Genomic DNA, 12,963 nt, shown 5'->3' with positions numbered 1-12,963 from the left:
AAGTTACAAATGCGACGCATAACTCAAAACTTGAGACAAAAAAAACCACACGCACATCCGCTTCCTCGCAGCAAGGACTGAGTAAAGGTTGAAAAAAAAATCCGCACTGCTAGAGCGCTCCAAACCAATATTTATTTTTTTTGGCGTGAGGTTTCGAGTCACATTTGGCTGTCCTTGAACAAAAATGTTACCGTGGCGCCATTTTTAAAGTGTACAAACATGTGATATTGCATTTCGCACCGAAGCTCATGACTTCATTTTCATTGTCGATTCTTCAGTGTTTTCCAGTTATGTTTTAATCTGATTAATAACGTTCAGCTCCGTCTCTTAACATATATTAAGAGTTTCGGTTTTTGTACTCTATCTCTGGACAAGAATAAGACTGGAAAAATATATCCAATGAGATATGAAGCATGAGGTATGAATATAAATACCTAATCAAGGTTCCTGTGTTTCATTTAGAATGGACACCAGGCATAGGGAATCACAAGTTCGTACCATTTAAAAATGGCGCCATGGTAACATCTTTATTAAGCATCTGAAGAAGACACAAATGTGGCTCGAAATGTTACAATAAATAAATGATCTTTGCTTTGGAGTCCTCTTCATGAGCGGATTTTTTCCAACCGTTTTTCAGTATGTCTCAAAACCAACATGGGGTTATTGTTGTTCAGCCAAATATCGAACCTCTCACTTGCTATCAATGAATAAAAACCACAAAGATAAAGATTTACCCCTTTTTTCCCCTGAAAAAGCAACAGAAGGCTCATTCAGACGGAGCTGGAAACCAACATGACATCATTACACACCGCCAGGTATGGAAGCTCCTTATGATGGGTTTATGCTTGCTCATGTATGCCAATAATACACTTCTGTAAATTAGACAGATAAATGATTTACCTCTTCAGAAGTCTTCCTCCTGTCAGGGAGCACCAGAGTGTTGGCCTGGCTGCCCGGGACTATAGTAGATCCTATACTCATCCTGGGTCCCACTAACATGTAGCGTTTGTCTCCAGATCTGTACTGGATGCTGTGACACAGTGTCCCATCATAGTTGGCGTCTTGTAGATATTTAGAAGTATAGTCCGTGGATTTAGAACACTGCATTGCGATCAACACCACGATACTGATGACAAACAGCACTGAGACTGAGCCCAAAGTTATCATCAGGTAAAAAGTCACGTTGTCGTCCTCGACAACTTTGGCCGAACTTTTGACGTCGGAAGCGGCAAAAGCCTCTTTGGGCTCCACGACTTTGACGAGCACGGTAGCTGTTGCTGAGAGCGAAACGTTGCCGTTGTCTTTGACCAGTATGACCAGTTTATGCTCGGCCTCGTCCGTCTCCGTGAAGGAGCGCAGCGTTCTGATCTGTCCTGTATAGCGGTCCAAAACAAACAGACTGTGCTCAGTGACTTCCCGCAGCGAAAACAGTAACCAGCCGTTATATCCTATATCGGCGTCGTAGGCTCTGACTTTCGTCACCAGGTGTCCTGCGTTTACATTGCGGGGAATCTCCTCCACGCCTTCGGCAGAGCCGTTGGAGCTGAGCAGATACAGGATGACCGGAGGGTTGTCGTTCTGATCCAGAATGAACACCTTCACCGTCACGTTGCTGCTCAGTGCTGGACTTCCAGAGTCAGTGGCAACAACTTGGAACTGGAAGGTTTTCAGGCTCTCAAAGTCAAAACTCTTCAATGCAGAAATCTGTCCGTTATCAGGATTTATATTGAGAAAAGACGTTCCATCATTCTCCCTGCCATGTCTTACAATACTATATGAAATATCTGCATTTTCCTTCACGTCGTTGTCTGTTGCGCTGACTGAGAATATTGATGCTCCGGCAACATTATTTTCCACCAGGTAAAACTGCAGTGGATTTTGCTCAAAATGAGGTCTGTTGTCATTGACGTCCGATATCTGGATTTCAAGAGTTTTAAACATAGATAGAGGAGGGTCACCACAGTCGGTGGCTTTTACAATGATTTCATAATGTGACACCTCCTCTCGATCCAAAAACCCTCTTGTGACAACTGAATATATATTCTCCTCGTAGGATGGTTTTAATTCAAAAGGTACGTCATTTAATATATTTGAAATGATTTTTCCATTGAGACCCGAATCTTTATCAGTAACACTTATAAGTGCAATAACTGTTCCAGGTTTTGAATCTTCAGACACTGTCTGAGACAAAGACGTGACTTCGATTTCCGGTGGATTATCATTAACATCTAAGATCTTTATAATAACCCTGCACCTCCCTGTTAGTGGCGGCGTTCCTTTATCTGATGCCTGAACGTCAAGTCTATATATGTCAGACTCCTCAAAATCTAGATTTCCTTTCAGTTTTATTTGCCCACTCGCTGTGTCCAGTTCAAAAACGTCATAAACTTTACGTGCCAGTGTTTTGCTCAGACTGTACACTATTTCCCCGTTACTTCCTTCGTCTGGATCAACTGCATTTACCTGTATAACAGTTGTACCAACTGGAATTTTTTCTTGTATTTCAATCTGGTAAGTGTTCTGACTAAACACAGGCCGATTGTCATTCGTATCCAGAATAATTACAGAGACGTTCAGCGTCCCTGATCGCTGAGGTTTCCCCCCATCGACTGCTTTCACAACGAGCCAGTGGCTTTTACTCTGTTCTCTATCTAGCGGCTTCTTCAGCACCAGGAAGGGTATTTTATCTTCATCGTTCTGACTTAAGTCCAATTCGAAATGTTCGTTCGGAGTCAACGTGTAAGTGCGCACGGAGTTTATACCGGCGTCTGGATCGCGGGCGGCGGGCAGCTCGACCCGCGTTCCCGGAGACGTTTGCTCACCCATTTCAAATATCTGCTCGTTTTCATGAAAACTAGGAGCATGATCGTTCACATCGGTAATTTCCACAATGACATGATGCATTTCTAGCGGGTTTTCGACCAGAATTTTCAGCTCCATTAAACACGCACCGCTCCCTTGACAGAGCTCTTCTCTGTCGACCTTCCCGTGGACCTGCAAGGCGCCGTTTTCCGGGTTCACCCCGAAATATGTGTCCTTCGACCCGGTGACTACACGGAAGCGTCGATCGATCAGAGAAGATTTGTCCAAACCCAGATCCTTTGCGACGTTGCCAACTACGGTCCCCTCCGCCACCTCCTCCGGGATCGAGTACCGTAAGTCAGCCGCACCCTGTTCGCCGAAAACCAGCAGCAGACACGAACAAAGAGCCAACCAGCAGCGGTTCCTCCGACGCCATTTGTTCCTCATCCTCGCCGGAAAATAGAAATAATCCGTTTCCATTTCAATGCGGCGACCGAACGTTTATTTCCGTGCGATTTTTAGACGCAGACGATAAAAAACACGGTCTGTTCCTCGTTACACGTGTCCGAAATGATCCGAAGATCCAGCCTTTCTGTCAGGATCGAAGACTCTAGTGGTCTTCTCGATGTTACACTGACACCAAGAGGACAAATATATATTTAAGCTATGTGTCTTTATGATACGTTGTATGCATTTACACATTCGCAGTGTGACTGGAGATATAACACTGGAAGATACAACAAAAATAATTCAATAAAGTGTATTTTTCTGCGGTCCTGAAACATGGCCTCATCCAGCTTGTGTGAATGAAAAACCAATCCTTCAGGGCAGTTCAGTGAAACTCGAAGAGAGTACGATTTAGTGTCGTGGACAACAACGTCAACTCTTCCCAACCTTTTCATGTAAGCACACAAGATGCTGACTGATTTAAAAGTTGCGGTCAAAAAAAGGTCCTGGATTAAATTTCGACTCCATTATACCTGGATAGTTTCACAAACAATGATAAAAGAAAAGAAAATGAAAAAATAAAAATTCATGTAATGAACAAAACAAAGCGAAATACACAAAGGTGCAATATCTTTTGGATGATCTACCTCGATCCACTTCCCATCATGTCCATCAACTCACAGCATCCACGTCCAACTTATTTTCAATATTCCGCAATGCACACGGTGATGAGCCGTCATACAAATCACATCGCCGTACCTTCTACTCCAATCTCCGACTGTGAGGCGACAGACAAAAGCCTTTTAGGGGTTTTTGATATTTCAGGACCACGGTGATGTTATACTGACACCAAGGAGAAAAACGGACCGGATTTCAACCTGCATCATTCTATGTCTCACGAGTTTCAAGGCATATCTACATATTGTACATCTCAACGAACATGACAGCAGTATTTGTCGTCTTTATATAAGAACCCATTCTCACTCCCAGTGTGTCAATAACCTTACGAAAGGGGAAGGTACCCCTAACGCATATGTGTCAAACTCAAAGTCCTTGGGCCAAATGTGGCCCGCCACATCATTTATTGGATTTGCGAGAACATCTGAAAAGGCCTGATCGTCTTAAAATAAGCCAAACGCGTGCATTGATTATGAAATACATTTCCCATAATTCTTGCCGATCATGTTACAAGCGAAGTGACGGCATCCTGCTATTGGACTGCAGTGTATCCACGTCAATACTATTCTCAAGTGGAATTGAGAGATACAACTGATCCCTAAATGTCCAGGAAGAGAAAAGATGATGCAGATGGGAGGCTGTTTCACGAATGACGGGAATCCATATGCATTATTTTTGATTTAAATGAGTAATAAATTCAGAGTTGTTTAATATTTAGGAGTAGTTACATTTTTTTTTTACATTAAATTTGGTTCCATTTGGTTATATTTATACTGTGATTGTTACATGTGGCCCTTTTAGGGCAACCATTATGTTGATGTGGCTGATGATGCTATTATGTGTGTGTGTTCATTATAGCTATACTTCTAATGTATACATATGCAAGTGCAAAAATGTTTCACGATAAGAAAACATGACTGAAACGATTCTCTGATACAACATCACACCACGAAGCAGATTGTAAGGTCAAAACACCTCAGCAATGTCAGTCATTTCACTCCCTCTGATATTAAAATGATAATAGTTGTGGATTTTGATCCAGATACTACAGGCACAAATATCACTGGCAAAATTTGGTGTTTCGTAGGGATTCAAGACTTACCTCTCCTGCTGCCCCTCTCCTGTCAGGGAGCACCAGAGTGTTGGCCTGGCTGCCCGGGACTATAGTAGATCCTACACTCATCCTGGGTCCCACTAACATGTAGCGTTTGTCTCCAGATCTGTACTGGATGCTGTGACACAGTGTCCCATCATAGTTGGCGTCTTGTAGATATTTAGAAGTATAGTCCGTGGATTTAGAACACTGCATTGCGATCAACACCACGATACTGATGACAAAGAGCACTGAGACTGAGCCCAAAGTTATCATCAGGTAAAAAGTCACGTTGTCGTCTTCGTCGACTTTGGCCGAACTTTTGACGTCGGAGGCGGCAAAAGCCTCTTTGGGCTCCACGACTTTGACGAGCACGGTAGCTGTTGCCGAGAGGGAAAAGTTGCCGTTGTCTTTGACCAGTATGACCAGTTTATGCTCGGCCTCGTCCGTCTCTGTGAAGGAGCGCAGCGTTCTGATCTGTCCTGTATAGCGGTCCAAAACAAACAGACTGTGCTCAGTGACTTCCTGCAGTGAAAACAGTAACCAGCCGTTATATCCTATATCGGCGTCGTAGGCTCTGACTTTAGTCACCAGGTGTCCTGCGTTCACGTTGCGGGGAATCTCCTCCACGCCTTCGGCAGAGCCGTTGGAGCTGAGCGGATACAGGATGACCGGAGGGTTGTCGTTCTGATCCAGAATGAACACCTTCACCGTCACGTTGCTGCTCAGTGCTGGACTTCCAGAGTCAGTGGCAACAACTTGGAACTGGAAGGTTTTCAGGCTCTCAAAGTCGAAACTCTTCAGAGCTGAAATATGGCCATTGTCCGGGTTTATGTTTAAGAAGGAAGTGACATCATTCCCATGTTCCCCTCTAATAATACTATACGATATTGCCGCATTGTCGTTCATGTCATTGTCCGTTGCGCTTACCGAGAATATAGATTTCCCAGCTTTGTTGTTCTCCAAAAGATAAAACTCGACCGGGGATCTTGTAAAACTCGGGTTGTTGTCATTTACATCAGATATTTGAATGTTCAGAGTAATAAAGGCTGACAAAGGTGGCTCACCGCAATCGGTGGCTTCTAATCTTATGTGATAATGTGACACCTCCTCTCGATCCAAATAACCTTTGGTTACAACAGAATACATGTTCTCCTTGTAGGACGGCTTTAGTTCAAAGGGCACGGTATTTGTGATGTGTGAAATTATTTTCCCATTCACACCTGAATCTTTATCCTTCACGCTGATGAGAGAAATTACAGTTCCAGGTTTGGAGTCCTCAGACACTGTGTTAGACAGTGAAGTGACTTCTATCTCCGGTGGATTATCATTAACATCTACGATCTTTATAATGACCCTGCACTCACCTGTCAGAGGAGGTGTTCCTTTATCTGAAGCCTCAACATCCAGTTCAAAAACATCATTTTCTTCGTAGTCAATCGGTCCTTTCACTCTGATTTCTCCACTCAACGTGACCAATTCAAAAATATCAAACACCCTCCGCCTTAACGTTTTCCCCAGACTGTATTCGATTTCTCCATTGCTTCCCTCATCAGGATCTGATGCATTCATTTTAAATATAGAGGTGCCGATGGGAACGTTTTCCTGTATTGTAACATGGTAAACATCCTTACTAAATACTGGGCGATTATCATTAATATCCAAAACAATGATGGTAACATTCAACGTGCCAGAGCGCGGAGGTTTACCTCCATCTACTGCCGTCACTATCAGTGAATGTTTATTTTTTTCTTCTCTGTCTAACGATTTCTTCAGCACCAAAAACGGTATCTTTCCCGCATCACTTTGACGAATATTTACCTCAAAATGTTCATTTGGTGTCGAAGTGTAAGTGCGGATTGAATTAATTCCCGCATCCGGATCATGAGCGGTGTGCAGTTGGAAGCGGCGGCCCGGCAGCGTGTGTTCCGCGATCTCGAAGGTTTGTTGTTTCTCGGGGAAATCAGGAGAATGATCGTTCACGTCCGTGATTTCCACAGTCACGTAGTGCACCTCCAGCGGGTTATCCACGAGAATTTTCAGCTCCACCAGACAAGCCCCGCTTCCTTGACACAGAGCTTCTCTGTCGATGTGACTGCGCACGTAAAGAGCCCCGTCGTCGTGGTTCACCGCGAAAATATCATCCGTGGATTCGGTCGCTACACGAAAGCGTCGATCGCTCAGCGAGGTGACATCGAAACCGAGATCCTTCGCCACGTTTCCCACCACGGTTCCGTCTTTCACCTCCTCCGGAACCGAGTATCTTATCTGAGCCCGGCACGGTTCTCCGAGTAAAAAAGCGAGAATCAAACACAAGCCGAATCCGGGCCCTGGATCTGCACAGATCCGCATCTTTCATCCGCAAAAGAATCGCTCCAGTGCGACAAAAAGACTGTTCAGAACAAAAACCTCTGCTCGTAGATTTCCAGAATACACAATGCTCGATTGCAACGATTTCTTTTGCAGTGCGGGAACAAAAGCGTCGTGGAGGGGGACGGCCAGACGGGTCTGTGTCTACCAATACCATAGTGACACCCAGAGGTCGTGAATGTAAACTTGACATCATATTTTGTCGTGCTTATAGGAGATTTTGCAGGAGAGTCTTCCCAACATCCTTTGCTTTGGCACCTTTTAGTTAAAGCCTTGAAAGCCCAAATGTTTATGGAAGTGTCCTTCACAGCTGCACATGTGATGCACTAACCTGGGCTGCACTTTTGCATCACGGAAGGGTGGAATGTGGAGACAGCATGGACTAGACTGGCTGTGTGGTGAATTTTTGTTTTTGTTTTTGTTTTTATTCTGTGGTGGTTAAGAGTCCCGCATGGATGCAGGGGATGAAAAGCTACAGTCGGGACCATAAATGATAGACACAATGAATTCAGTCTAATCCAAGGGTCGGCAACCCGCGGCTCCCTGTGGCTTTTGAAAATAATGAACAAGTATTTAATTGAAATGCATTTTGTTTTTATTCGTTCATTTTTAAATTGTCATTTAAGATATGAAGATTATGGCGATCTTGTGACATCTAAATAAAACTTGTTAAAATATTTTGGTTGCTCTTTCTGCACGTGCTAGTAAAAGGATGGATATTTAAGCTTGGAATTTAGGTTCTGCTGGTGGATAATTTAAGTTTGGCTTTTTTTCCATAAATACAAGGACTCAAATATACATTGAGTATTTTGCTTAAAAGTAACCTTCAACCTAACGCTTTTTTTTCGGGGTTCAAAATGTGTTGTTGCATGCTGAAATGTAATTCCGTTTTCTCTGCAGCTGTTCATTGATTAACAGAAAAGCAAGACCTTCAGTTTATACATAGCATAAAGGGAAAAAAACGTCATATGACATATTGATTCATTTTAAAATTCAAAAGGGTTCTGTGGCTCTGTGTTTTCTTTACTGTGTGGAAACGGGTCCAAATGGCTCTTTGACCAGTGAAGGTTGCCGACCGCTGGTCTAATCAAAACAAGGATGTACAGCGCTCTTCATCTCAAACATAATAAATGTCACTACTCATATTAATTTCTCAAATCAGGAAGCACCAAATTAATGACATGCCTCTACAGCAGGGGTCCACAAAGAAAATCTTTCCTGGTACAAATGATAGGTTTTTTTATTCGACCTTCTGGAGCTCATTTTGAAAAACAACTGTTTCTGCCTTCACTTTACTGCCACACTTAACTCTGTCACACCATTTCAAACATCAGCTACCACAAGCTACACCTTGAAAAAATGAGGCGGAAACAACAACAACAAAAAAAGATTGCTACCAGGTTCATCGCAACAGGTGATACACAAGCTCCGCGTCCGCTTTGCGTTATTTGCTCTATAATATACAGCAAGATTATTGTAATTGCCTAATATAAAGTGTAATTGTTGTATTCAGATTAAATACAAATAAAGATGATTGAAAGTCTCTAAAACCAGCGGTGCAACAGTTATAAATAATCATAAATAATATAACAGACAACAGCAAGTTATGACGAGGTAGCAAGGTTGAAGTATAGTCAGTGGATTTATAACAATGCATTGCAATCAAATAATGACAAAAAGTATGTGACTTTGTCAACTTTGGCTGAACTTTTGACACCAAAAGCAGCAAAAGCCTCTTCGAGCTCCACAACTCAGGATGGATGAAGTCACACTGCAGTACGTTTCTGTTATCAAATTGCTGCCACATATTGGTGTCTTTCTTATCGAGACTTTATGTCGTGTCTATGCGGTCATCTTTGAAAGATGCTTTTAAGAAGAAACGGCACTTTATCTATCAGCCTGCTGATGAGTTTCCATTTGAAAAGGAATCAGTGTTGAGTGAAATCACAGTATTTTCTTGGTCAATTACTGTAAATTTCAGTTGTTTGTCAACAAAATTTACAGATTGGCTCGAGTGGCAACCTTTCTCTCACATAGGTGTAATACATACGGATTTCCAAAAATGTATAAATTCTTATTATTTTTACTTTACATCAAATAGTGCATCATTGGATTATGACACAACAAACTATGTCTGGTTTATCAAATGATTTCCACGAAGGTCAAATCGTTTACTGCATTTTCCAACAACAGCTAAAACACTGCCAACAAAACTCAGAGTAAAAGAGGCAACAACGATTTACCCTTCTAACATTTGTGATGTTAAAGGCAAAATTATTTGACAAAAATCCTCTTTATATCATCTCCAAAAGAACTGAAAAAGTTCCAGGGACGATTTCACATGTGTATGTAAAGATAACCATCAAAACTGAGATAAAACAACATTGAAAGGTGAAAAGTCTTTTTCAGACAGCAAAACTAGCAAACCATTTTGGTGGGACTGAGAAACCATAGATTACCAAATTCTCATAAACACTAAAGAAGACCCAACAAAGCAAAAACAAGTACTGGAATCTGGAGCAATGACAGGCTGGAAGCCGAATTCAGCACCAAGGACAGAGTCTGTACAGACACGCAAAGAACCCGTTCTCATGCAGGCTCTTCTGAAAACCAAATACTCTTGTGTGTATTGATAAACGAATGAAGATATGTCTTAATTGCCATTGAAACTTGTGAAAATGTTTTAAAGTCACAAGTGAAAGGAGATCCAAAAAGTGGTGCGGAAAGATGGTGCCTGTCCAGACAAAAACACTGCAACATGGTTCCTGATGTAGAGCAGCAATTTGGGATAATAGTAATTGCATTTGTTGATAAGATACCTAGATATTCTACATATAACTAATTTAGCATTGTGATTAAGGGCAATATACTGTGGAGTTGTGCTCGTTTATAAGCATTCACGGACACAGAATCATCTATCTTACCTCTTCAGAAGTCTTCCTCCTGTCAGGGAGCACCAGAGTGTTGGCCTGGCTGCCCGGGACTATAGTAGATCCTATACTCATCCTGGGTCCCACTAACATGTAGCGTTTGTCTCCAGATCTGTACTGGATGCTGTGACACAGTGTCCCATCATAGTTGGCGTCTTGTAGATATTTAGAAGTATAGTCCGTGGATTTAGAACACTGCATTGCGATCAACACCACGATACTGATGACAAAGAGCACTGAGACTGAGCCCAAAGTTATCATCAGGTAAAAAGTCACGTTGTCGTCTTCTTCAGTTTTTGCTGAACTTTTGACATCGGAAGCGGCAAAGGCCTCTTTGGGCTCAACGACTTTGACGAGCACGGTAGCTGTTGCCGAGAGGGAAACGTTGCCGTTGTCTTTGACCAGTATGACCAGTTTATGCTCGGCCTCGTCCGTCTCCGTGAAGGAGCGCAGCGTTCTGATCTGTCCTGTATAGCGGTCCAAAACAAACAGACTGTGCTCAGTGACTTCCTGCAGCGAAAACAGTAACCAGCCGTTATATCCTATATCGGCGTCGTAGGCTCTGACTTTAGTCACCAGGTGTCCTGCGTTCACATTGCGGGGAATCTCCTCCACGCCTTCGGCAGAGCCGTTGGAGCTGACCGGATACAGGATGACCGGAGGGTTGTCGTTCTGATCCAGAATGAACACCTTCACCGTCACGTTGCTGCTCAGTGCTGGACTTCCAGAGTCAGTGGCAACAACTTGGAACTGGAAGGTTTTCACCGACTCAAAGTCAAAACTCTTCAGTGCTGAAATCTGTCCGTTCTCAGGATTAATGTTTAAATATGTTGACATTTTTCCTTGACTGTTCTCCTCCCGAGCTATGTGATAACTCAGTGCAGCGTTTTCATGTAAGTCTTTATCTGCAGCAGTAACGGAAAAGATTGAGTTTCCCGCAATGTTATTTTCTACCAGGTAAATTTCAACTGGATTCTTGGGAAATTGAGGAGTGTTATCATTTACGTCTGATACCTCAATATTCAAAGTCTTCAGTGTGGAAAGAGGAGGCTGACCACAGTCTGTTACTGTTATTGTTACCCCATATTGCGAAAAGGATTCTCGATCCAGAGCAGTTTTAAGAACCAGTGAATACATATTATCTTGATAAGATGGTTTCAGTTCGAATGGGACATTTTCTGAAAGACTGCATATTACTTTGCCATTCAGACCCACATCTTTGTCTGAAACACTGATCAGAGAAATCACAGTTCCAGGTTTTGAATCTTCAGGTATCATTTCTAAAAGGGGCGTCACTTCTATTTCAGGTTTGTTATCATTTTCATCGAGCACTTTAATAATCACCCTACAATTACTCATTGTCGGAGGCTGTCCTTTGTCAGTTGCATGGACGTCTAACTTATAAATGCTGACCATCTCAAAGTCAAGGTTGCCTATAACTTTTATTTCACCAGTGTTTCTATCCAATGAAAACAGATGATAGATTTTTGGATCTACTTCACTTCCAAAATAATATTCAATATCACCATTGGATCCCTCATCTAGATCCACTGCTTTGACCTGGATCACTTTAGTTTCAGCATGGACATTTTCCGATATTATCACGGTATATATCTCCTGATCAAATGTTGGATTATTATCATTTGAATCGAGAACAGAAACTGTGACGTTCATGGTCCCTGATCTCGGCGGATTTCCACCATCCACTGCTGTCAGAATCAGGCTATGCTCATTTTGCTTTTCTCGATCCAGCATCTTTTGTAAAACCAAAAATGGAGTTTTGTCATCTCCTTTTTCCCGCATGTTAATAGTAAAATATTCGTTGTGATTTAGTTTATAAACACGCACCGTATTGATACCGACATCCGGGTCTCGGGCCGTGGGTAACTGGAAGCGTCTGCCGGGGAGGGTGGACTCCGGTATCTCTAACGTTTTCTCTCCTTCGTTAAAACTGGGCGAGTTATCGTTCACGTCGATGATTTCCACAGCAACGTAGTGTATCTCCATGGGGTTCTCGGCCACCAGCTTGAGGTTGATCACGCACGGCGACGTTTTTTCGCACATCTCCTCTCGGTTGATATTTTCACGCACGTACAAGACACCATTGTTCTGGTGGAGTCCGAACGGAACCTCTTCGGTCCCCGACACGATACGAAACCGTCTCTCCTCCAGTGAAATGACGTCCATCCCGAGGTCCTTGGCCACATTTCCCACGACGGATCCCACTTTGACTTCCTCGGCGACCGAGTATTTGATCTGGGCTGAAACGAGTTCCCAACAGCTGAGCGCCGCGTAGAGACAGAGGGCTACCCGCCACTGCCGTGTTCCTCCTCTTTGTCCTCTTGCTCCCATGGTTCCAGTCTATCGTTTCACCCCGACCCACTCGTGGATCACAGAGAGACAGCGGTCTGATCTACGAGCTACACAGCTGCGACACAGACCATAACCTTGCGAGGAAAAGACAAAAATCCACAACGGCGACAGCCAACTGAGCTGAAGGCACTGTCTCTTCGACAAAGATCCGAACAAAACCCCGATCGTAAGGGGAAGGGCCAACAGCACGCAGTGCATCACAACTGTACAGTATATGCCGATATGACACTGACACCCTGTGGCTGAGACTCATGATGCTGCTTCTGTGGT

The 12,963-nt window shown here is 43.1% G+C and overlaps 2 protein-coding genes and 2 pseudogenes across 2 annotated transcripts in view; all 4 read right to left on the bottom strand.

Moving 5' to 3' along the window:
• Window positions 1-12,963, bottom strand: part of LOC147227582 (protocadherin alpha-C2-like) — a 188,947-nt gene that overhangs the window by 167,918 nt on the left and 8,066 nt on the right. The gene's annotated exons all lie outside the window — the stretch shown is intronic.
• Window positions 880-3,249, bottom strand: LOC147227586 (protocadherin alpha-8 pseudogene; annotated as a pseudogene).
• On the bottom strand, window positions 3,358-7,379 carry LOC147227585 (protocadherin alpha-13-like). The gene is given in 3 exon segments (XM_086158783.1): window positions 3,358-3,435; window positions 5,030-7,328; window positions 7,330-7,379. Coding segments are annotated over 3 exon segments (2,427 nt in total).
• LOC147227584 (protocadherin alpha-8 pseudogene) lies at window positions 10,306-12,859 on the bottom strand (annotated as a pseudogene).

The sequence above is a fragment of the Fistularia commersonii genome, chromosome 13, assembly GCF_037954325.1.
Source record: "Fistularia commersonii isolate RoL2024-O1a breed Wild chromosome 13, RoL_Fcom_v1.0, whole genome shotgun sequence".
Taxonomy (NCBI): domain Eukaryota; kingdom Metazoa; phylum Chordata; class Actinopteri; order Syngnathiformes; family Fistulariidae; genus Fistularia; species Fistularia commersonii.
Note: the sequence above shows the minus strand (reverse complement) of the source record. Positions and strands in the feature narration are given on the sequence as shown.